Source organism: Suncus etruscus, chromosome 9, assembly GCF_024139225.1.
Source record: "Suncus etruscus isolate mSunEtr1 chromosome 9, mSunEtr1.pri.cur, whole genome shotgun sequence".
Classification (NCBI taxonomy): Eukaryota; Metazoa; Chordata; class Mammalia; order Eulipotyphla; family Soricidae; genus Suncus; species Suncus etruscus.
Genome location: NC_064856.1, coordinates 96,924,327 through 96,949,817, shown reverse-complemented (window position 1 = coordinate 96,949,817; position 25,491 = coordinate 96,924,327). Strand labels below are relative to the sequence as shown.

The 25,491-nt window shown below is 47.9% G+C and overlaps 1 protein-coding gene across 33 annotated transcripts in view; it reads right to left on the bottom strand.

The window, feature by feature from the left end:
* MADD (MAP kinase activating death domain) overlaps window positions 1–25,491 on the bottom strand; it is a 50,814-nt gene extending 25,323 nt beyond the window's left edge. For 3 of the 33 annotated variants that reach the window (XM_049779517.1, XM_049779519.1, XM_049779538.1), the window contains exons 1-23: window positions 25,380–25,491; window positions 23,888–24,484; window positions 23,289–23,592; window positions 22,697–22,828; window positions 22,053–22,166; window positions 21,047–21,127; window positions 17,046–17,224; window positions 16,487–16,722; window positions 16,169–16,325; window positions 15,869–15,972; window positions 15,583–15,779; window positions 15,134–15,258; window positions 14,258–14,397; window positions 11,923–12,024; window positions 10,433–10,492; window positions 9,975–10,077; window positions 9,438–9,624; window positions 9,174–9,324; window positions 8,233–8,439; window positions 6,515–6,568; window positions 5,479–5,579; window positions 4,035–4,118; window positions 3,539–3,697 (exon numbers count right to left, since the gene is read on the bottom strand). In XM_049779517.1, the coding sequence (XP_049635474.1) occupies window positions 3,539–3,697; window positions 4,035–4,118; window positions 5,479–5,579; window positions 6,515–6,568; window positions 8,233–8,439; window positions 9,174–9,324; window positions 9,438–9,624; window positions 9,975–10,077; window positions 10,433–10,492; window positions 11,923–12,024; window positions 14,258–14,397; window positions 15,134–15,258; window positions 15,583–15,779; window positions 15,869–15,972; window positions 16,169–16,325; window positions 16,487–16,722; window positions 17,046–17,224; window positions 21,047–21,127; window positions 22,053–22,166; window positions 22,697–22,828; window positions 23,289–23,592; window positions 23,888–24,484; window positions 25,380–25,438 (3,633 nt within the window). In that variant the 5' untranslated portion in view covers window positions 25,439–25,491. The remainder of the gene's footprint in view (window positions 1–3,538; window positions 3,698–4,034; window positions 4,119–5,478; window positions 5,580–6,514; window positions 6,569–8,232; window positions 8,440–9,173; window positions 9,325–9,437; window positions 9,625–9,974; window positions 10,078–10,432; window positions 10,493–11,922; window positions 12,025–14,257; window positions 14,398–15,133; window positions 15,259–15,582; window positions 15,780–15,868; window positions 15,973–16,168; window positions 16,326–16,486; window positions 16,723–17,045; window positions 17,225–21,046; window positions 21,128–22,052; window positions 22,167–22,696; window positions 22,829–23,288; window positions 23,593–23,887; window positions 24,485–25,379) is intronic. The other 30 variants (XM_049779520.1, XM_049779521.1, XM_049779541.1 and 27 more) reach the window with 11 other exon arrangements.

Below are 25,491 nucleotides of genomic sequence, written 5' to 3'. Positions count from 1 at the left end.
AAATAAAGCAAGCAGCTCTTGAAAGGGCTCTCAGAGTTGGTACCATCTCTTAGAAGTCAGTGTTCCAAGAGCCCTGCTTATATGACTCTGCTTGCCCCAAGGATTTGACAAAAATCCAGGGTGATAATCTTGCCTTCCTGTTAAGAGCAGGGAAGTTTTTCTTTTTGACTTTTTTGATTCCTTTACCTTGTGTTTCTATTAAGAGTCTTCCAAAGATGAAGATACCAAGCAAGTTCTCACTTTATTTTGTTTTGTTCATTCTTCTCCCTCCCTGCCCCAGTCCTCACCCATGCAAGACAAGCACTCAACCACTGAGCCATATTCCAAATGCGCAAATGGGTTTGAAGTCAGATTGATAAGGTTCAGACCGCTGCCTCTTACTACGTGATCTCAGACACAAAACTTGGATTCTCTGAGAGCCATTTTCCTCAACTGCAAAAGGCTGCAATGCCTCCTTAAGAACACTCTGACAAGATTTAAATGTGACGATATACAGAAAGCATTTAACAGTAAATCATATTTTGAAAAGTACTAATTTATTCTATCCTACCATGTCTTAGAAACAGCTGCTCTCCTGGAGCATTAGTCCAGCAGGTAGGTCACTTGCCTTGCACCCAGATGACCTGAGTTTGATCCCTGGAATTCCATATTGTCTTTTGTGACTGCTGAAGTGATTCCTAAGCCCAGTAACCTCTGAGCTCTGCCAGTATGCCCCCCCCCAAAAAAAAACAAAACAAAACAGAAATATAGCTGCTCCTTAGAAGTATAACTGATGGGGCCCGGAGGGATAGCATGGAGATAGGGCATTTGCCTTGCATGCAGAAGGATGGCGGTTTGAATCCCGGCATCCCATATGGTCCCCCGAGCTTGCCAGGAGCGATTTCTGAGCATAGAGCCAGGAGTAACCCCTGAGCTCTGCCAGGTGTGACCCAAAAAAACAAAACAAAACAAAACAAACAACAACAAAAAAAAAGTGTAACTGATGTAACCAGAGATATAGGGCATTTGTCTTATATGCAGCCGATCTAGATTCAATCCATGGCACTATGCCTTGCATACAACCAATCCCAGTTTGATACACAGTACTAAATATGCCCTCCCAAGTACCACCAAGAGCTCAGGTATGGCCCAAACTTCTTTCCAAAAAAAAAAAAAAAAAAGATTTTGGATGCAGAGAGATATTATAGTGAGGAAGGAGCTTACCCTGAACGTGCCTAAAATGGATTCAATCCCTGGCACCCTATATGGTCCCAAGTATTGCCAGAAGTATCCCCTGAGTTCAGACCAGGAGAAAGCCCTGAGCACAGTCAGATGTGGTCCCCCCCCCAAAAAAAAAAAAAAAAAAACCTAAAATTTAAAAATTATAATAGGACCAGGCATACTTTAGGAAGTAAGGTGCTTGCCTTGTAAATGGCTGACCTGGGTTCAATCCTCAGTACCCCAAAGCCCAACAGGAGTGATCCCTGAGCAAAAAGTCAGTAGTGAAGCCCTGAGTACTGGTAGGTGTGGCCCCAAAACAAAACAAAACAAAAAATAGATAAAAGGTTTTCAACTAGGGAAGAGGTAGGTTTCAAGCCAGTTTGCTAACACATGGAAAAGCACAACAGAGAAGCCACTGATCAAAGGTTATCAGGTGAGTTCTAATTAGTGTGTTGAAATGCCAACCTCCTGGTTCACAAGCCAATCCTTTGCTCAGTGAACCACACTGATTTAATGGGATGTATTTCTCAATATGCCTTTTTCAATCTAAGAAGCTGAGTACTTGCTCTCAGCAAATCAACCGGGCAGAGTTCTTGGCCACTGAGAATAGTCAGATGCCCCAGAAAGAGGCCTGGGAAGGCTGCATTTCTGGTCGCAATGTTTCTCCACACAACCGAAGGATCCAAGTGCATTTTGGAAAATGGCCTGTTAGACTTAGGGAGCTAGGACCAGTTCACTTCTTCGGCTTTTCAGACTAGATTATCTCCCCTTCCTCCATGCTGAGATATCACCTACTGGTTAGAAACATAAACAGAAGGCCCTGGGAAGGATCATCTAAGAAACTGAGTTTATGGCTTGCATAAAAGTACAACTGGTAGAGCACTGTTTCCCCCAACATCCTAGGTCTGACCTAGTACCTTATACTAGTACCTAGGACCTAGGACCTAGGACCTCACTCACCACCAGAAATGATTCCTGAGTGCATTGCCAAAAGTAACCTCTGGGACAGAAGTTAAAGCAAAACTCTCACTTCCAGAGAATGAGGAAACATGCCTATGACGCCCAGCTATCTATCTGAGGGCAAAATCTGGCTCTTAGTAAATCACATATTTGACATTTACTGAAGAATGAAAACTTTAAGTAACATTGGGAACACACTAGAAAGAAATGCTGTTTCAAAGTACTTAATAGTGGAGATGAGAACAGAACTGGACAGGCTCTAGGAACAGGTAAGCTGGAACTAAAATGTGGACTGCAAATGGCACCTTGTCTCATGGTCTCAGTGAAACATGGCGGGATGGGATGGGACTCAGTGTGGGAGCATTGGTCTTGCATGACTGAGGCCCTCCCTGGGCTCCATCCCCAGCACCACAAAAATAAGTAAATACAAATAAAGAGGGGTTATGGCTACAAAGAGTCTTAAGTCCTTATCTAAATGGGTTGGGAGATTGTCCCACCGACACCCAACCAACTAGACCTAACTTTTCGAGGACCGACACTTCGGCCCAGCTCTCGTATGCACTATGTCTGGTTCCTCCAGTGTATGAAAAAAGGGGTTCAGCAGCTCCGGTTGGGCTCAACCACGTGAAGGTTTCCCAGGCTGCTGCAGATTTGAAACAGTTCTGTCTGCAGAATGCTCAACAAGACCCTTTGTTGGCTGGAGTGTCTTTAGGTACTATTAATCCCTTCAGACCCCAGAAAGTTTAAATCTTTGGAAGGTTTTCTAAACCACTGTTCACGAACCAGTGAATATTCAACAGAATTAAATTCAAACACCTATCTAAAAACTTACCTGTAATATGTGTCAGAATACTGTCAAGTCATAGCTTAATCTACTTCTCTGAATTTTCATGAATTTCTGTTTCCCAAATATAATTATTTTATATACAGTAGCATACAATAAAATACTTCGTAAATAATTTAAAAATAAATAAATGGGTTGGGAGCCTTATTCATCACTGAATCTAGACAGAACTCTTTTTAGAAGCCTGAGATCAAGAAATTATGTGACTAAATGTAGCCATAAGAAACTTTTTATCTGGAAGCTAGAGTAACAGTACAGTGTGTAGGCATTTGCCTTGCACATGCTGGGCTTAATTCCTGGCATCCCATATGGTTTCTCTATCACTGCCAGGCATAATTCCTGAATATAGAGCCAGGAGTAACCCCTGAGCATTGCTGGGTGTAGCCCCAAAACAAAATAAAAAATTCCTTCTAAAATTCATTACATACTTACTCTTTCCCTTATAACTACCTCTCTCCTAACCTTTCTTTTTTTTTCTAACCCAGACCCACCCAGAAGAGTTGGCCTCCTCCCTGGTGGGCAATCAAAGCTTACAAAGATGGCGCTGGTGGCAGAGTTGGTCTCAATCTCACTGTCAGACAAAGTGCCCCGAGAGCCTGCTAAGTGGGCGCTGCCCTCAGCACCCGGGCCATCCCCTGCATTGCTGCTCAGGTCACTGTCCGCTCCCAGGGTTTCTCCAGAACTGTTACTCACCTGCCAAAAGAAAAAAAAAAGTTCTCAATGACTTACACAGTGAAGGCCCCAGAAATGCCAAGATGGTAAAGGCAATATGCTGCTGTGCACAAATAAAAATAAGAGAATTTCAAAGGCATGTTAGCCAGAGAGTCTCAAAGTACCTTCTATACAAGATGAGAAGTTCTAGTGCAAGTTCAGGGTCTGATCCTGCACACGGATACCTACCACACCTACACATTTCTCCATGCCAGGAGAGCCAAGACGATCTGAGACTAAGAACAGCCTTCAAGGAAAAAAGCAGCCCCAGGTTCCAAAGATCCCTTCCCACCCGGATGCCAGTGTGGTGTTCCCCTACCACGGTGCTAACTTCAGAATCCTGGCTGGAGCTTCGGATCATAACAGCTGGACTCACGCCAATGATGGAGTCAGGATCGGTCCTCTGAAAGCAGAGACAGTGGGTCAGGAAGGGCCAACTCCTCCCAGTCTCCCTTTTTTTTTTTTTTTTTTTGCGGGGGGGAGCACACCTGTTTGACGCTCAGGGACTACCCTGGCTATGCACTCAGAAATCACCCCTGGCTTGGGGGGACCATATGGGATGCTGGGGGATTGAACCATGGTCTATCCTAAGCTAGCGCTTGCAAGGCAGATGCCTTACCTCTAGCGCCACCTCTCCAGCCCCAGTCTCCCTTTTTTCTTCCCCGCAGCCCACACCTTCTTACCATCTCAAGACACATCATTAGAAAGCAATCTATCTCATGGGCTGGGAAAATGGCTCAAAGGAGTGGAGCTCCTGCCTGGCTTATGTGAAGCCCCAAATTTGCTTTCTGATACCACAAGGTTCCCCAGCACTAAGGGGAGTGACTCCAAAGCACAGTGCCAGGAGTAGCTTCTGAGCATTATGCTCCCAAACCAAAAAAGTTTTTTATTTACTCCTGAATAAACATAGACATGACTTATATAATAAGAAAAAAATAAGCAATTGAGAAATACAAGCTCACTATAGAAAAATTCATGAAAAATGAAGAAACCTTCAATCTATAATGAAGACTTTAAAATATTTCCTCACAGTAAAGTGATAAGCATGACAGTCTTTCAGTAATAGTACTACAAACCACAGTGCCTAAAAGGAAAAGAGAGAGAGAGAGAGAGAGAGAAAGAGAGAGAGAATCTGCCATAGAGGCAGGCTAGAGGGCAGGGGGAAGAAATAGGAGGGAAATTGGGGAAACTGATGGTGGAAAACGAACACTGATGAAGGGATGGGTGTTGGAACATTGTCTGACCAAAATCAATCAAATTTAAAATAATTTCCTCCCAGCCCTTTCTATATATTTTTTTCTTTACAGTGCATGTAACCGAACCCAAGGTTTCATAAATTGCAAAGCAAGAATACTAATGCTTAGCCCCATCTGTGATCCTTCTCTGTACATAAAATTTAAATAGTACTGCAGGTAAATACCTCCCCAAGTCACAAGAGTAAATTTTTGGTGGTCACACCATGTGGTACTCAAGGCTTACTCTTGGCTCTGCAGTCAGAGATCACTCCTGCCAGGCTCAGAAGGAATATACAGGGTGGCAGATATCAAACCCAGGTCAGCTGTGTGCAAGGTCACATTGTACTATCTCTCTGACCCTGAGAACTAAATCTTAAATGACTTCTAATGTTATAGAGCTTGAATATGTGATACTTAATCTATCATCTCCTTTCATGGGAAGTTCTGTTTCCAACTCTGAGTGTTTAACTTGAAGGAGGATTCTGAGAAAGCCCATCAGAGGCTCTCTAGTCTTCTAATATCACAAACCTGGGAACCAGATGTCAGGCTCACACCGCTGTCCGCGCTGACCTGGGATTTCTTCTCCTCCGTCTCACCAAGGTCAAAGGTAGGCTTGATGCCCTCGGGCCCTGAGGAGGGGAAGATTTTGTTACTGGATAGTAAAGGCTGGGCAGGCTAGTGCAGAGAATAGGACAGCAGCTCAGTCTGGCCCAGGTCAGTCTAGTATATCCCAGCGTCTTTTCAGGGACAGCCCCCCAAGACACCCTTGAACAGAAATCCCCAGATGGCCTAAGAACCAAATAGGACAATAAGGCCTGATCCCCAGGGGTGCACCTTCTTCATCTGAGAAAAGTCTCCCTTTTATGTTCCAAAAAAGCTCTCCAAATCAAAGTATGAACCACATTTTATTGTCCTTAAAGTTGGAGCTCCACAGGGGCCTCATACCATTTAGGGACATCCACCCATGCTAAAGGGAAAGAAAAAGACCCAACAGAGATAAAAGAAACACCCACAGATCCAGGGGGGCAGTGCCAAATCCCACCTGACATCTCTCCACTTGAGATAAAAAAACACCCCCTTTCCCCACTCCCATCCACCCACAATGATATGGCAGAAGGACAGAATGACAGAAAGCAAGAAAGCGTGCCTAGGCAAGCCACCAGAAAGTTGGGCAGCTACAGACTCAACACGGAAGGACAGCAACCATCTCTGCCAACTGTGCCCACAGGCCTTCCAATGGGTGAGGGAGCAATAAGCCAATGAGGGGCACTGAAATAGACAGACGGTCTCCCCACCACGTCTAAGGCAACAGAGAACCAAGCTCAAAAGGATTTGACTCAGGAGACACCTGGTTACAGTTGGATTTCTCTGAGGGGGTGGGGGAAGAAGCAGCCTACAAGTCACATACCCACAGTCACACAGCACCACCTACCTGCTTGCATTCCAAACACCCCCCCAGGAGCAAATTTGGGGTGGGGCTGACAAATGAAGCCTGCCCCAAATGGGCCTGGGGAGTTGGCAGGTATGGGAGACTTGGGAACAGGAAGGGGCATTTGTTCCTTACTCGGTTTTTCCAAAGCTTTTTGCCTTTTCACCTCCTGGTGCTTGTTCCACAATTCTACCCCAGAGGCAATGTAAGCGGGAAAGAAAGACAGAGAGAGTCAGAGGCAAGTCAAGGGGACGGGATGGACATCCACCCACCCAAGTTGATCTAGTCTCAGGCACAGGGTTACAAATCAAGAGTTGTTTGGTTTTATTTTAAGCCATCTCCACGTCAGGAAGAGGGGTGCTGGTGAAAATCAAGAGATGAAATACTTTTTTCCCCATCTCCTGAAACCAGTCCCCAAGTCTGTGCAGTCTACTGCTCACATGGGCATAAACAATGGGAGTGGGAAGAGTGTCTGCTCTCTCACTGGGTGATCTCAGGAAGCAGATTCCAAAAGTGCCAGAATGGTGGTGGCTCAAGATCATGAAATTGGGGATCGGTAGCACTTGCTACCAAAACGTGCTCTCTGCCGTAAGAGGGAGGCAGTTGGTATTGTTACAGGTGCAGGGGAAGACCTATGATCACTACCTCAAAGCAGCCTCAAAGGGAAGCACAAGTACAAATAACCCATGGACGAGACAGAGGCCTCTCTCCTCTAGGCAATCAGCAGCCCTCCTTGTTACTGCCCAGAAACTCTCCCACACCCTCCAAAGTAGCATCTTCCCTGCCAAGAGACCCCACTTCTTGGACAGTCATCTGGAGAACTGCTTCTAGCAGAGGTGAGAGAGAACATGAAGGGGTCAAGAACAGAATCCTGATGGATTCTGAAAGAGAAAAGATTAAGCACGGCCATTCTTTTTCTGAGAGAGAAACTTTAGAATCAGCCTGGTCTTACGGCCTCAGTTTGCTGAGAGATAGCACCTAAGGGGGGAGGTGTTTGCACAGGGTCCACTGGGGCCAGACATAGGACTAAAACCCCAGGCCTCCAGACTTGAAGGTCAGTACTTTTTCTAGAACATCACATTGCACAGAGACAGACATGGGCTGCCTCTATGATTTTATGCTGACCAGAGAATGGCAGCCTTCCATAACGAGCCCCTCGAATGCTAATTGCTATGCAAGAGGCAGCAGTTAGAAATGCCATGGTTCTGGGAACTGGAGCAAAGAGGAGGATGACATAGCCTCAACAACACCACATCTGGTGGGAAGGCCATTGAACAGAGGGAACCTCAGACCCACTAAAGCTCTGCCTCAGTGGGAACAGAGAAACCAAAGCAAACTCTTGATTCTAGTATGGGAAGGTTAAGAAATGCTATTTCAGGAATTGCACTCAAAGAACCAGAATCTGGGGAAATGAGGTTCCGGACATATCCTAGAGAAGCCAACAAGAGAGGAGAGCAATGATTCAGAGATTGGCTTTAGGGACCCGGATTGTTTTGGGCCCAAATCTGTATCTGCACACTTTGTTACAGCATCAGGAGCTCGCACAGCCTCTCCACTGTATGAAGAAATCTCGGTGGAATAAAGGGAGGCCCAGGTGGACAGCTCAGAGGAAGCCCTCATGGGACCTCAAAAACAGATGTGTGCCCCTCCCACAAAGACTCGGGTGAGGGAAGCCATATAGAAGTCAAAGGGAGAGAATAAGAAAGATTAGCTTCTAGAGACACACACAGACTTATCCCTCTAGGAAGCAAAGCATGGGCGAGAGACAGGAGGGTTTCAGGATGAACTGGAAGGAAGGAGGGCTACTTAGGAAGCCAGAACCCCTTCACCACCCCAAACACGGTCAGACATACCAATGGATGCTACAAAATTCTCTTCCTTTAAGCTTCTGGTGTCCAGCTCCTTAGGACCCCTTCCTGTAGCACTTGGTGCCCGAGGTCCCAGCTGGGGAACTCTCAGCTGTGCCATCACCCTTGGATCCCCCCGCCCGGACAGGCCAGGATCCTTGCCAGTGGGCGTGTGTGCACTATCTGTTGGACTTCTCTTCCGTTTGTCTGGCTCTGAGAAAAGATCAAATGTGAGTGTGAGGGGCCAGAGTAGTGGCACAAGTCTTGGGCGCGCTGGCCTAAACAGACAGCTGTTCAATCCCCCGGCCCCCCATAAGAGCAATTTCTGAGCGCATAGCCAGGAGTAACCTCTGAGCATCACCAGGTGTGACCCCAAAAAAACAACAAAACAACAACAAAGTGAGTGTGAGAAGGGAGCAGGACTGATAATATGGCAGGTAGGGTACTTCTCTTGGCAGAGTCAAGGGTTTGATCCCCAGCACCCCAGAATTGCATATGGTTCCCCAACCTAGTAGGAGTAATCTCTGAGTATAGAACCTATTGTAAGCCATAAGCACGGCCGAGTGTGGCTCAAAACCAAAAACTAACAGAAGATAGTATGAGAGGCTTGGAGGACAGTATAAAAGATAGGGCATTTGCCTTGCATGAGATTGACCCAAGTTCAATATCTAGCACCCTGAGCACTGCCAGTAGTGATTCCTATGTATCGCTGGGCATGGTAACCACCAGGTATAGCCCCCTCCCCCCCAAAATACATTAGAGAGAACTCCAGGGAGATGGAGCCTAAACTTGACACAGCATGCAAATTGCACTAGAGAATCCCATGCCCAAGCCTAGGAGGAAGATGAACGGTCCTAGAAAATTTGCCCAAGTGAAAAGGTCACATTTCCTTGTGGGGCCGAGGGGGAAATGGGGCATGGCCCGAGACCCAGCTGGCACAAGCCTACCTTTACTATAGTAGTGGGTCTGAGCAATCTCTAGGAGCCCGAAGATGCTGGCCATTCCTCCCAGTCCTGCGTGGGCATAGGAATGCTCCAGACTGAGCACTGTGCATTTGAGCAGGTCCAACATCCCCTTGTACACCTTTCGGCTGATCTCCTGTGACAGTGATACAGGGACCAGAGTTTAGAAACTGCTCCTTATATCCATGTTCCCTTGGCCCAAGGATTCCAAACCCTAAGCCCTTTATCCCCATGGCCTCAAACACTGACCACGTCTGGGATGAAGTCCTGCCGGGCCCCATCGTCAGAATGCACTGTGCGGCTCAGCTTGCTCAGGACGAAGACTCGTAGCTGCTCGCTCTCCAGCAACCGCCGAACCTTCTTCATGTTGAGCCAGCCCACGCCCTGGCCTTCCAACACACTGTGTACCACCTCCTTCAGAAACTGCTGGTTCTCGCTGCAGGGGCACACACCTCAGCTCTGTTCACTAGCCCCTCTGCTGTGCCCCCTTTCACCAGACCAGATATTTACACACACACCCCCAGTGGGCCCAATTCAAAGGCAAGTCTTGGCAGGCACAAGTCCCCAGTGCCCCACCACTGCAGCCTGGCATGCTCAAGGAATTCTCTGCTAGTTCTCATGCTGTACTGCCAGGGAGGTGCTGGCAAGCTCTGATTTCCTCTGCCCTACAGAGAGCCCATCTGCCCATCTCAGCCCATGCTGAGCATCCCTACAGCTTGTGGAGGGGTGGTGACGGTGGGAATTGCTACCTCCACCCCAAATCTCTTCAAACAGCCCTATAGTTACCTGGAATTGCTGGAACGACCCTGGGGTGATGGGGGTTCTCGCTTCACTGTTGGGCTGTGCTTAATGACAGATGACTTCTGGTCCACTAAGGCCCTCCTGTTTCCTAAGGCCAGGAGGGGAGGAAGGAGAGAAATCACTCTTCGAGTCAGGAAGTCCAAGTCTGCTCAGCACTGCATAGCCATACTCCACACTCAGGAGGTCTCGGGGAGGGAGGCTCCGAGACCACACACATATGGGGAGGCACCAGCTATGGTGATGTAGAGGGAGTCGGGGATGGAGACTCAGGCCACGCCACATGCACCAGCAGAACGCCCCTCGGGCAAACACGGGCGTCATGGGATGGGAGGGCCAGGACAGGGCACATCATGTGTGATGCCGCTTGCTCTAGGACAGCCTGCAGGCAGGCATGGAAGATGCTAAGGAGAAAAGATCATGCACAGCTCACAGGCAAGACCCACCTTCACCACTCCCGGGGCCGGCTTCAGTAACAATCTCCATTAGAGTATTTAGCCCAAATACTGGGACACAAAATACACAATTAGTAGGTGCACCACAATATCAACACCCCGAGACCCCTCAATGGAGCTGAAGTCAGATAATCTAAGCATTCTCCCACAGCTCAGTGCACACAACTTGGGAGCTGAGAGCCAGGTGACTGGGAAGCCACCAGGGCATTGGGGTGCACCATTCTTGAGACCATGGACTCTCAGAGCCAGGGGCAGGATCAATGAAACATGGAGCCTTCAGAGAAGGGACAGGTACATGCACAGAAGGGGGTTTCACTGGTTCTCATGAAACATCTAGCATGAATGGCTGGAGGGCCCCTGGGGTGCAGTGATGTGAGACCCATCTTGCAGATGCTGTCATGGGCAGTGAGATGGGAAGATGAGGATAGGGAGAGAATGCGAGAGACAAGCAGCAAATGAACAGAAGCATCAGCATGCAGTGAAAGCGTTCCAAGTGCTCTCTCCTCTTCACCAGAGTCAAGTGCGACCCAGGGCACTAACTAACTCTTTCCTTCCCCTTCATAGCCCAGCCTGTCAGGTTCACACTATAGGGTTGGTGAGTTCCAACAACTGGAGCTCAGTTGCCCACTGCAATAGCCCCACTACCTCAAAAGAACATAAGAACACCCCCTAAAGGGCTGGAGCAATAGCAGAGCAAGTAAAGCATTTGCCTTGCAAGCAGCTAATCTGGGTTTGACCCGCAGCATCCTATATGGTCTTCTGAGCCTATCAGGAGTAATTTTTAAGCGCAGTGCCAGGAGTAATCCCTGAGTGTCACCAGGTATGGCCCCAAAACCAAAAGATGAAAAAAGAAAACCCCCTAGGTCCCTGACAGTTCCAATCACCAGGAAGGAAGGTCAGTTTGAAAAACAAATAGAGCTATTCCTCACTTCCCACCCCTATTATTTCAGTACAATATCTAGAGAAAACAGATGAACACCTGGGTAGCATCAGAAGAGCTACCCACACTGCCAGAAATGACCAAAAAAGGGTTCTTAACCAGTCCCAGATGGTAACCAGTGCCACCTCATCCATGCACAGGACCTAAGTGGACAAGTAGCCAAAGGAACAATCTGGCCCTGGTGATATAGGCACTTAACCACCACCCTCTGGAAGTGAGGGGAGTCAGCTATCTACCCCAAGATCAAGCAGTGAGAGTAGCAGCAGATGATGCCCATGTCCAGCAGTGAGCACTGACAAAGGTCCCCACAGGACAGCTATCAGCCCAAGTTACCACCAGCCCGGATGATACTAAAAGGCCTTCTCCTTAGCATACAGATAGTTTCATGTGGAAATACGAGAGCTGGGGAAGGCAGGGGTAGCAACCCAAGGGCCAACAGGCAGGTGAATAAGTCACTCTCTATGCAGGTTCCTGACAAGCACCCCTAAACCTGAAGCACTTCCCAATGAATCTTGGTACAGTAAAGGCAGGCTAGGGGTACCTTTCAGACTAGGGAAGGGCGTGGTCTTTTCTCGGGCTCCTTTGGTGGGCAATGCGAGGTTTGAAAGGCTGAAGCTTGTGCTGTGGTTCCGATACAGACTGCCTGGAAGGGGAAAGAGAGAGAAACGTGAGAGGGGAACCACCAATCAAAGAATTTACTTCAACAACTGCATGTTCTTTACCTACCCCATCTCAGACAGATGCTCAGAGCCTTCAACTAATCTGAGTAGTCTGAGGCCAAAGTGATAGTACAGTGGGTAAGGCGCTTGCCTTGTACACAACCTACTGGGGTTTGATCCCCAGCTTCCCAGGTGGGAGGAAAGGAGAGAGGGAGGAAGGCGAGACTGGAGACAAATGAAGTCATTTCTAGGATTGCTCAAAATGTAGCAACAACCACTTTTTCTGACTTCCTCCCATGACAACTTCCTGCCTCATGAACTGGCCTAGAAGTGGGAAGTGGGCAGGTACTGTACTTCTGATCTGAATTGGAGGCTTCCCCTCCTACCTCTGAGAAACTCCATTATCATATACAACTATTCCCTAGTATGGCTCTTTTTTTTTTTTTTTGGTTTTATGGGTCACACCCGGCATCGCTCAGGGGTTACTCCTGGCTCTATGCTCAGAAATCGCTCCTGGCAGGCTTGGGGGACCATATGGGATGCCGGGATTTGAACCGATGACCTTCTGCATGAAAGGCAAACGCCTTACCCTCCATGCTATCTCTCCGGCCCCCCTAGTATGGCTCTTAATGATTCTCAGCCTATCTGGAGTCCTTTATTTATTTATTTATTTTGTTTGTTTGTTTGTTTGGGGATACTTTTGTTTTTTTTTTTTTTGTTTTTGGGCCACACCCGGCGGTGCTCAGGGGTTACTCCTGGCTATCTGCTCAGAAATAGTTCCTGGCAGGCATGGGGGACCATATGGGACACTGGGATTCGAACCAATCACCTTTGGTCCTGGATCGGCTGGTTGCAAGGCAAACACCACTGTGCTATCTCTCCAGGCCCAGGGATACTTTTTAATTAATTGATTGATTAGTTTCTGGGCCACACCCAGCGGGCTCAGGGGTTACTCCTGACTCTGCACTCAGAAATCGCCCCTGGCAGGCTGATGGACCATATGGGATGCCCAGTGCCAAGAATCGAACCAGGTCCCTTCAGGGTCGGCCTCATACAAGGCAAACCGCCTTCTGCTGTGCTCTCTCTCCAGCCCTTAAGTTTTTATTTTATTTTGTTTTGGAACCACATACAGCAACACTCAGGGGTTACTCTGGTTTTGTAGTCATGAATCATTCTTGGAGGTACTCAGAGAATCATCTGCAGTATCAGGAATTAAATCTGAGTCAGCAACATGCAAGGCAAACTCCCTACCCACTGTGTTCTCTCCAGCTTTGTCTTCATTCTTCTTCTTTTTTTTTTCTAGTTTTTGGGTCACACCCAGTGGCATTCAGGGGTTACTCCTGGCAGCCTCGGGATGCAAGCAGTCAAACTGGAGTCTATCCTGGGTTGGCCATGTACAAGGCAAACTCCCTACTGCTGTGCTATCTATCTTTCTGGCCCCCTGTCTTCATTCTTTAACTAACGCTACACCTCATTTCTCAAAATAATCTCTAAGCACAAAGTCAATAGCATATAGATTCAAAAAAATCTATTTTTGGAATAAAATAAATTAAAATGTTTATGAAAATGCTGCTCACAGCAGGACCGGAGTGATAGCACAGAAGGTAAAGGCATTTGCCTGTGGCTGACCTGCGTTCAATCCCAGGCATCTCATTATAGTTCCCTGAGCAATATCAGGAATGACCTTTGAGTGGAGAGCAGGAATAACCCGAATGCTACTGGGTATGACCCCAAAACAAACAAAAGCAAAACAAAAAAGCTGCTCACTGCAGGTAAAACAATATATATCTATTTAATTTAATTTTATTTTTTAAAAATAAGGATATTTACTCCTGGCTCTGCACTCAGTAATCACTCCTGGCAGGCTCGGGGGACCATATGGGATGCCGGGGGTCAAACCCTGGATCATCCCAGGTCAGCAGTGTGCAAGGCAAATGCCCTACTGCTGTGCTATCGCTCTGGCCCCAGGTGAAACAATATTAAATAATATGCAAATTAAACAGGATCAGAGTATTTTTACACAACACGAGACCAATCCCTTCCTTAATTGATCTCACCTGAAAATACCACATTCACCATAATTCTAGCCAGTTGGACAGGAGTTGGACATTGCCAATCTATCTCTTCCTCTGCAGCTCTACACAGAATCTGCCGTGGTTAAACTCAACTGGAGGGGAGAGGGAACAGGAGTTGAGGGTGTTGAAGAAAGGCACTTACTGGCGAAAGACATGATGCCGCCAAAGCCCTCGGTGCTGTTATTGGAGACGGTGGAGGTGGGTGAGCTCGCCCGGGAGTCAGACTCGGCATCAGAGTCACTGGCCAGTCTGAGGCTATTGGGTCGCAGCAGCTTTTGTGCCCTGGAACACACAGTGGCATAAATGAGCCCCAGGCAGTGGCACAGTGCCTGACCACCTGAGGGTGCTTCCTTCCTACCCTTTCTCAAAGCCCAGATTAGTCTTTCCCAAAGCAGTAATACCAACCCAGCCTGAGGTGGAGAGGCAGGAACTATGGAGGGTTAGAGGGGAAGAATAGAGTAGCCTCAGGTATAAAAGGGCTGGGGTATCGGGTACTTTGCTTTATATTTACTTATTTATTTTGGTTTTCCGGTCACACCCAGCCACACTCAGGGGTTATTCCTGGCTCTATGCTCAGAAATCGCTGCTGGCAGACTTGAGGGACCATATGGGATGCCGGGGATTCGAACCACCGACCTTCTGCATGAAAAGCAAACGCCTTTCCTCCATGCTATCTCTTTGGCCCCTTGCTTTTATATTTAAATAAGGTAGATTTCCAGGAGGGCACTGAGGGATTTTTATTCTTCTAAAAAAAGGAGACATGTTTGGCCATGTCTAGCTCAAAGTGCCACTCTCTGGAGTTGGCAGGACCTAAAGACCATTCAGGCTTAGCAGACTAATCAACCCTTGGTCCAGGGAGGAAGGTCCTTCAATCACCAGTCACTGATGGCACTGATTTGCAGCCTGAACTGAGAAAGTAACTCTGCTCTGCCACCCCAGCATCCTCCTCCAGGGGGAAAGCCACACTGGGGCAGTGAGGCTCCAAGTACGGACTGTCACAGGGTGCCGGCTCACTGACCCCTCCACAATTTCTGGCTGACGTCTGTCCACACCCGCTTTCCCGATGCTGGGGCCCGTGGCAAGGAGGGGCCTGGAGACGCCTATGGATGCCTTGTCCTCAATTTCTGCGGAGTCGGCAGGTTCCTAGAGGCCACAGGAAGAAAAATGTGGTCAATGGAGCTCGGATATTCTGTTCTGTGTTCTCTTATTGGCAGGGTCAGCCCAGGCCTCTCAGATTCTTATCCTAACACATGTAAGCAACAATCTGTGAACATCTCTATTCTCTCTGACCAAAATGACACCAGGATGGGATCCCAGGACCCTGAAACAATGTCCAAAGAACTTCTAAGGCCAAAAGTCCATCTGGGTCCCAGGACAGCTTAAGAAGGTGGGAACAGCTTCATCCTAGCTGTCCTATCAGAAAGGAGGCCCAGGCCTCCGGGAAGATCTCCCCAAAAGTTTACGTACAGAACTGGCTCCGTGGATGATGGTGCTAGGGCTACTACTGGTGGTGATGATACTGGAGCTGGGATGTAGTAGGGTTTTTTCCTGAGAGTTCTCAGCCTCCGAGCCTGGCTCCTCTGCTTCTTCCTTTTGGCCCTGCAGCTCATCAATCTCCACCTCACTGGCATCTCCCAGTGCCGCGTGTGTCAGAGGATCCACATCTGCCAGAAACCAGGGCCCAGATGAGCCCTAGCCTTTAACCCCAGACCCTGTCCCGGGTTAGCCACCTTCCCCCCAAAAAAGCACTTACTTGGAGTGTCACCACTGATGTCACATTTCATCATTTCACTGACAAAGTCCCCCAGAGAGGAGTAAGACGAGCTTGAGTCATCATAATCCATGCTGTCACTGCCGCTGCAAAGGGCCAAGTAGAAGGAAGAAGCCAAGGTCGCAGGAAGGAAAGGGAAGAATTGGCATCAGGCAATGTAAAGAGGGGGTACTTTGAAGCGAAGGTACTTTGGAGCAAGACAAAAAGAACAAGATCACTGAAAGCCACTACCCAACACTCAAGCCAAAGTCTCACTACAGGGCCAACACGAGGGCCTCTCACCTGTCATCTGTCGGCTCTGAGTCTGAATCGCGCTCTGGCGGCACGCTCAGTGCTTCTGCCAGCTGGGAGTTGCCATCGTACACCCGGTAGTGGATGGGCTGCAACTGGTGTGTGTACCACTTTGGCTTGTCCCCAATCAGGGCTGGATCAAACATGTCTGCCCATAGGGAGAAAGGAATCAAGAGTGAGCAACACCAGGGGGCAAGGTCAGCCAAATGTGAAGGCAAGGCAGAACATTCTAGAGTCAAATAGGAACGGCAAGGGCAGGTGGGAGTGGTGGAGAGTGCCCGTGGGGGATGCGGGCAGGGGGAGACTCACTGTTGTGAATTCTCTGAAAGGCATAGTTGGTAGGGTTAAGGATCCACTCTCCGAAGTACTCCACAGCCTGCGTCCTTGCCAGCTTCTCGGCGAAAGGGGTCTGCCGGGGGCGGGACGCTAGAAAGGAGCCAGCTTGGAAAGCGACCACAGGCCGAGGGAAGAGGCGCAGAGTACGTGTGTGCATCTGAAAGCCCTGCAGCACGTTGGGGGAGTTGAAGAAACGGACCATGGCCACTCTGGGGAAGAAGGGGACGGTGAGATCATCCAAATCCCACACCCTGGGGGGGCAAAGGTTCCTGCACACCCTATGCCTACCCCCAAGGTTGCAAACGCCTCCAGTGAAGGCCTCTACTCACTGGCTCCCAAATATTAAGGGGAGAGCTGTGTTAAAACTCAATCCCCCCCCCCCCTTTCTGCCAGGTCTGAGACCCAGGAAGAGGCACTATCTCCCTACATTGATCTCAGTGGATGAAGGTGCTCTGGGAAGTGACATGTCCCACCCAGCCACTAAGGGAGCAAAGACGCGAGAGCTGATGGTGGCCTGTCCATTGGGTCATACCTAGTTGCCACATCTACGGAGTCAACGTCGTTGCCATAGATGAGGGGATTGAACTCAGTAGACGGCGTGGACTGCAGGTCACTCGAAGGCCTCCCCAAGAGAAGGGGGATCTCCTGGCCCTCATGGAATTTCTCCAGGTTGAGGATGGGCTGGGTGTTGAGACTCATGCTGGCAAGGGCCTGTACAACACAAAGATACCCGAATGAAGGCAGATTCCTGGGTTTCCAACCCACTTCAGCCTCTAGGAAAGAGCCTTTATCTTGGAAATAACTATGTCAACCTTTAAAAAAACAATCTGTGTTACACAGATGCTCTGTTTGAATCTACCAAATCTCAAAGCAACTCAAATTAGATTTGAATTCTAGGGAGCCAGAGAAATAGCACAGTGGCAGGGCATTTGTCTTGCATGTGGCCAACCCAGGACAAAGTGGTTCGATTTTGGCATCCTAAAAGGTCCCCAGAGCTGCCAGGGGCAATTTCTGACCGAAGAGCCAGGAGTAATCCCTGGTGTGTCCCAAAAACAAAAACAAAAAAATGTGAAGTCCAGGTCAGTAGGTTTTAAGTTAATTTTAGCTAGGAAATCTTGCTTCTCAATGGAAATCTATGTGGAAAACAAAATACTGAAACAGGTGAGATGCAATGCCTAGTGACCTGTGGAATCCTAAGCCTCACATGCTCAGTACTTCCCATCTGAAACAGCCCTGTGGGACTTACCAGGCAGGTGAGGCCTCTCCTCTGAACCAGCAGTACTGCTTTATCTTGTTTTGTTTGGGGGCCACACCTGGCATTACTCAGGTATTACTTCTGGCTCTGTGTTCAGGGATCACTCTAGGTAGGGAGCAAGGCATCTAAACTGAATCTACTGTGTGCTGGAACCAGGTAAGACCACACTGCTTTGTTAACTAACATGGGGATCACAAGGAAGCTGTTAAAGGGCAGATTTTGATGCAGTATGTGTTGAATGAACCTGCATTTTGAATAAAGCCAGGAAAATCTATTGATGCTGATCTACAGACCACACTTTCATTTAGGATTAGGAAACAGGAGCTGGGGGCCGGCAAGACAGCACAGCAGTAAGGCATTTGCCTTACAAGTGGCCAACACATGACAGACAGTGATTTGATTTCCGGCATTCCATACGGTACTCCGAGCCTGCCAGGAGCAATTTCTGAGTGCAGAGCCAGGAGTAACCCCTGAACACTGCTGGATGAGACCCAAAAACCAAAAAAAAAAAAAAAAAAAAAAAAAAGAAACAGGGGCTGTATTGTAGAAAACCTGATGGGAAAATTACATAGTAATCTACCAAGCTCAACTTACACCAACTACCACCCTGAAAATCCTTAGACACTGACTTAAGTTAACACCATGAAGAAATATAACAATTATTTTTTTTTTTTTTTGGTTTTTTGGGCCACACCCGGCGTTGCTCAGGGGTTACTCCTGGCTGTCTGCTCAGAAATAGCTCCTGGCAAGCACGGGGGACCATATGGGACACCCGGATTCAAACCAACCACCTTTGGTCCTGGATCGGCTGCTTGCAAGGCAAATGCTGCTGTGCTATCTCTCCAGGCCCAAAGCACTACTTTCTTTTTTGGGGGGGCACACCCTTTTTTTTTTTTTTTTTTTGGTTTTTGGGCCACACCCTGTGACGCTCAGGGGTTACTCCTGGCTATGCGCTCAGAAGTTGCTCCTGGCTTCTTGGGGGACCATATGGGACGCCGGGGGATCGAACCGCGGTCCGTCCTAGGCTAGCGCAGGCAAGGCAGGCACCTTACCTCCAGTGCCAACGCCCGGCCCCAAGGGCACACCCTTTTGATGCTCAGGGGTTATTCCTGGCTAAGTGCTCAGAAATTGCCCCTGGCTTGGGGGTACCATATGGGATGCCAGGGGATTGAACTGCGGTCCTTCCTTGGCTAGCGCTTGCAAGGCAGACACCTTATCTCTAGCGCCACCTCTCCGGCCCCAACAATTATTTCAAATTGACCTTTGTTTAAGTTTTGATAGCTTCATTTATTTTTATGATGTAACAAACAATATGAAATAAATTTGTGCCTTCATGGAGGCAGGCTTTAGTGGTGGGTGGGAAATTAGGAACACTGGTGAAGGTCACACCGGTGGTGAAATTGGGTGTTTGAACATTTAACACTTAATACCTGAAACGACTATATTATGAACAACTTGGTAAATCACAATGTTATAATAAAAATAAAAAATAAAAAGAATTTGGGGCCGGAGTGATGGCACAGCAGTAGGGCATTTGCCTTACACACAGATGACCCAGGAAGGACCGTGGTTCAATCCCCTGGCGTCTGATATGGTCTCCCAAACCAGGAGAATTTTTTTTTTTTTTTTTGGTTTTTGGGCCACATTACTCAGGCATTACTCAGGGGTTACTGCTGGCTGTCTGCTCAGAAATAGCATCAGGAGAATTTCTGAGCACACAACCAAGACTTAACTCCTGAGCATCACTGAGTGTGGTCCAAAAATAAAAAATAAAAAATAAATAAATAAAAAGAGAATTAGAGGCTGGAAAGATAACATAGTTAGTAGGGAACTTGCATTGAATACAACCAACCATATAGATGGTCCTCTGAGGTCTACCAGGAGTAATTCCTAAGTGAAGAGCCAAAATAAGTCCTGAAGATTGTTGGGTGTGGGTCCCCCCAAAAAAGAATCAGCCTTACATATGGCTGATCCAAATTTCAATCCTTTACACCACACTACCAGAAGTGACTCCTGAACAAAGCCAGAAGTAAGACTTGAGAATTGCTAGGTGTGGCTTAAAAACAAATTAAAAACAAAAACAAAAACAAAAAACCATAAAACAGGGTGGAAGCAGATAGGGTGCTTGCTTTGCACATGGCCAACTCAGGTTCAACTCCCATATGGCTCCTCAAGCTAGAAATGACTTCTCAGCACAAAGTCAAGAGTAAACCCTGAGCACTGCTGGGTTTGGCCTAAAAAGATAAAACAAAAACAATCAAACAAATAGGGGCAATAGAGAGATATAATATTGTAGGTAGGGCACCTGCCTTGCACATGGCTGACTTGGATTCCCATATGGTCCCTGAACATCCCCAGGGCAATTCCTGAATGCAGATTCAGAAATAATCCCCTGAGCATTCCCAATGTGGCCCCAAAACAGAACAAAGAATCCAGTATCAGAGAGCAAAAACAAATAAAGAATACAGTATCAGGGAGCAAAAGATCTTAATTCCAAGAAATATTTGAAAAGTATAAAGCTTTGGGGCCAGTGAGGTGGCGCTAGAGGTAACAAAATACCATATTACATCAGCATTGAAGAAGAGAAAGAAATGATACAAAATGACCCAGTTAAATGTAAAGCCATAACATAAAGGCACTTCTAAATAACTCATACAACACAGAGAGATCCTCAATAGCCTTCTAAGGAGAGCAGGGATTCCTAAGGAGAACTACATAACTAGCTACTGGGAGACCCACCAAACACATAGAGAACAGCGCAAAGGAATAGGGGGCAGGGAGGCCTGTCATGCTTTACCTTCAGGTACTGTGTTCAGCATGCAGAAGAAGAAGAAAATCCATCAATGAAAATGCATTTAAAGGATTACTGAGAGAAAGGGGTTTTTAAAGGAAGAATTTTCTAGGAATTTCGGTAAGATTCTATAGGATTTTATGTCAAGAAGGACATTTTAAAAAGGAATCAGATTGTCCAAACTATGGTTCCCATCTTATAAGATGTAAAGAGGACTCTAAGGCCAGAAAGATTGGCAGATATGACAAGAAACAATGGTGGTGTCAATAGCAGTGACAGAAACAAAATGAAGAGGTAAGCGCTGGGGTAAGGGGTCACAGAGATACTGATAAGGAATCAAAAGGCCCCTTTTGAGATAGACTCAGCCTGTAGCTATGAAATCTCCCACTGGAAATGCATGGGAGAGGAAGCTGGCTCTTCTGACAAATGTCTGTCTGTCTGTGGACCTCCAGAATCCACTGGCCTGCCTCTCTCCCTCTGCACCTACCTGCTTTAAATGTTTCTTCAGCTCCAATGACTCTGGCTCTGGCAGGATGGGAAGCACTTCAGCATTGGTGGGTGCAATCACCTAGAGCATAGAAACACCAAAGGCAGTAGTGACTTCTGTGAGTCTCTCCAGCTAAAGGGTGTGTAACAAGAGTAGGAAGTTGTACTGATAACCAAATAATAAAAAATAATAAATATATGTGAGTATCTAAGTTCTACATGCATGTAAGATGTTCACACATACAAAGCATGATATACAAGATATAGCCCCTAAACGGATAGCTACCTAAATGTTATCAGTAACTATCTAAGATAATGCTAGATAATGTGAAAAGGTTTCTTTATCATCTTTATTTTGTTTGGGCCACACCCAGCAGTGCTCAGGACATACTCCTGACTCTGTGCTCAAGGATCACTCAAGTTTTTCAGGAGACAATATGGGGTGCTGGCTTGGCTGTGTGCAAAGCAAACACCTATCTGCTTTACAATTGCTCTAGCCCCTATTGTCTTTGTATTTTACTTTAAGGTTTCACAATAAATAAAAAGACTTCCTACTAAAGTTTGAATGTACTCACATTATAATATGTTAATGGCAAAAAAGAAAACGGGGGGGGGGGGTGTGTCACGGAGGAACAGCACAGTGGTAGGGTGTTTGCCTTGCATGCGCCCAACCCAGAACCAACTCACGACTGACCAGGGTTCGATCCCCACCATCCCATATGGTCCCCCAAGTCTGCCAGGAGCAATTTCTGAGTGCAGAGCCAGGAGTAACCACTGAGCACCACAGGGTATGGCTCAAAACCCTCCTCCCCAAAAAGGGAAAAAGAAAATGGGGTATAGTTCAAAAGGCTGGAGCATAGGCTTTGTTTGTGGGATCCCTTAGCTGAATCCCAGGCACTGTATGATTCTACCACCCTCTCCAACATCAGAACAAAAAAAATAAACAACAACAAAAGCCAGAAAACAATTCTTTTCTAAATTTTTACAGATTTCAGTCAAGAACTCACTCTATTGCTGTCCAGATCTACGAGCCACACATCATCAGGCATTTTGAAGTCCAGCTTGTAGAGGAAAAAGCTGGCAGGGACCCCAATGATGTAGGGGGTTGGAGCCAACAGCAGCTGTGGAAGGCAAAGAGGGTAAGAAATAGAAAAACAAAACTAATCATAATCACTGACTGAGACAGGATTTTTCACAAGACTATAACCCTTTCCAGAAAGCTGAAAAAGGAGATGTGTTTCAATTCTGAACCTTGTTCAGGTTTTAGAAAGGCAATGGGGTAGTACTATTGTTAGGTGACACCCATGGGGACATTGCCAAAAGCCTAGAATCACTGACTGTGAAAAATAAGAATCATCACCAGATTAGTTTAAGTCAGGTCAAATTGTTAAACAAGTTAAAATAATGAGTGGAGGTGGCAGAGAGATAGTACAGTGGATAGGGTTGCCTGTAACATGTAACTGGGTTTGATCCCCAGCACCCCTTATAGTTCCCTGATCTCTGAGCATAGAGTCAGGAGTAATCTCCACCAGTTGTGGTCCAGATAACAAACAAAAAGGACAGACCTCTGAGGGACAATACCAAGAAATACTTCTTGGCACTAAACTTTCTCCCATGGGCTGGCAGAGCAGAAAGCCACCAGGCACCTCACCTGCTCCGCAGATGCCATGCATGTGGGCAGCAGAGGGATAACAGGAAACATGTATTCCAGTGGATAGATCATAGCCACGAAGGCCATCACGGACATGGAGAGCGCATTGTAATCACGGGACTGCAGCACCACCTGCCATGACCATTCCAGAAGGGGGTGGAACATTCAGGAGAAATGTATTTGTCTCAGCAAGCCTGCGATTCCCAGGGCTTCACTCCCACAGTTCCCACTGCTACTCAAACCCCCATTTCCCACCTGTCACTCTAGTGATCCTCCCTCCAATTATCCCTTCCCTGACTAGTTCTTGTGTCCCAAGTCCAAACCCACACCTAAGAGTAAATCTACTGATACTCCCAGTGAATTAGGTCAATACAATTCAGGAAAGTCCAGAGTGGGAAGGGCCCTGAGTAGAGATCCTCTACCGTCCCAGGACCGTAATCAACCCATACCTACTGGATACCTAGCACTGTACTACCTCCTAGAGACACAAAGATGGTAATGGTTAGTCCCTGTCCTCAAATAGCTCTCAGTTTAGTCTCTACATTTATTCACAGCTCTCCCTCAGAAGGCTTTAGAAAGTCAGAGGCCTCACCTTATGCTCTAACAGTATGCAGGTGAGCACCTGAAGGCATGCATCCACACCGAGGAGTTCCAAAGGAAGGTGCAGTGGGAAATCCACGAGGGAGAACCGGGAGGGGTCTGGAAGGGCAAAGGTTAGGGCTTGCTGGAGATCCAGGGGCAGGACCTCGATGTCCACTCGCTTCTGCCCAGAGACAGGGACAGGGGAGCGCAGCAACCGGTAGATCCAAGCCTCGATCTCACGGAGGTCGTGCAACAGAGCACTTGGCTTTTCTTCTACAAGCAGCGACCCAGTGAAGATGCGCCACATGGTGTCCCTGAAGGGTGGACAGCAAGGAGGGTAGACCCATGAGCACTCTCTGGGTTCAGAAAGGAGATGAGCACAGGAATGTGCAGGTGACAGAGCATCCTGGCCTGCCACAGAAAAGCCACCACTTTGCAGCCTGATGTCCAATACAATTGCACTTAGCAAAGACTCAATCTATTTTAAGAGGGTTCTGGCTTTTTTAAAGCTCAGACCCCTGAAAGAATCTGCCATAATCTGACCAACCAACCAGCCATCAGCTCTCCATGTACCCTGGCCCCCTGAACAGCCACTGCCATTCTACCTACCTCTGTATGCCTCGAGGGATGCCGGGCTTCTTGCCCAGCAACCGTTCGCTGCAGCAGTCTACCAGACGCTTGAGGGTATAGAGACACTCCCGGAAGGTGGAGAAGAAGGGGTAGTGGCTGAGCACGCACAGGGATGTCAGGGTGCTATTCCGGGACCGGCTGCCACCCTTAGCCTTCCGTCTGGCCCGAGGAGACTGGTTGACATCAGGGGTGGAGTCGGCACTGGGTGGCTGCAGAGATGAGCCACTCTCTGAGCTCTCCTGGCTGGCCTCTTGGCAGGCTCTAGGGGCTCCGGGTCCATCCTTCCCTCGGGGCCCTGCCCCACTGTCCCCCTTCTCCTTAGGTAGGCGTTTCTGGAAGGAGCGGTAGAAGTTGACACAGATGCCATAACGTGTGACACCAGTGTCCTTGTCCGTGAGGGTGAAGACAAAGGAAGTGTCATCCCGCAGGCTCAGGCGCCGCTGCCGGACACTCAAGCAGCCCTCCGGCTGGCAGAAGAACACAACATCGGGGGGCAGGGGAAACTCTGCGTGATCCTCTAGTGGGTAGCGCCGCAGCAGCTCCGGGGTCTGGGCCACACTATCACTGCTCGGGTGCCTGAGGAACAGCAGAGTTGAATGCAAACCCCTTCACCCTGCAAGGATATACTAGCTTTCTAATGTTAACCATGACTGGCAAAGAGTCACACACTATTTGGGTAGAGTAACAGTGTGGGAGGGAGGCTTGGGAAACAGGGCCACTGCTGCCCACTTTCAGCCTGTAGGTGAGCCAAATGACACCTGAAAACACCTATAGTGACCCTAAAATCACCAACACTTTCAGATGATTAGCACCTTCCAGGCCTTATCTATTGGCCAATTATCAAAGAGCTACTTCTTTTCCTGTTTACAAAATGTGGGCCCTGGGCCTGGAGAGATAGCACAGCGGCGTTTGCCTTGCAAGCAGTCGATCCAGGACCAAAGGTGGTAGGTTTGAATCCCGGTGTCCCATATGGTCCCCGTGCCTGCCAGGAGCTATTTCTGAGCAGACAGCCAGGAGTAACCCCTGAGCACCGCCGAGTGTGGCCCAAAAACAAAAAAACCAAAATGTGGGCCCTCAGCCAGAGCGATAGCATAGCAGGTAGGGCAGTTTGTCTTGCACATGGCTGACCTGGCTTTGGGTTCAATCCCTGGCATCCCGTATGGTCCCCCCCGAGCCTACCAAAAATGATTTCTGAGTGCAGAGTCAGGAGTAATTCCTGAATGCTACTAGGTGTGGCCCACCCCTGCCCAATATGAAGGCCCCCTGTTAAGTGTTCAAGGGATCAAGGGCCCAGGGAGCTTCACTATCTTATTCTTCCAGGCCTGGACTTTCAGTGTGCTTGTCTAGGCTGTTTTCTCTTTCAGTGTACTGCAATAATGGAAAGAGGAGACCATGAGGATGAGGGTGGAAAGCAAATGATGGGTTTGGCGGGGCTCCTGATGACAACACCAAATAAGTAAACTGTGGTTACCTGGCCCCCACGATCACTAGATAGTCAAGTAGCCGAGGACAGAACTTCTTTTGCACCATGGTTCCAGCTCATCCATTCATCTCAAAGATACATCCAGGTAGCTAGTCAGGAG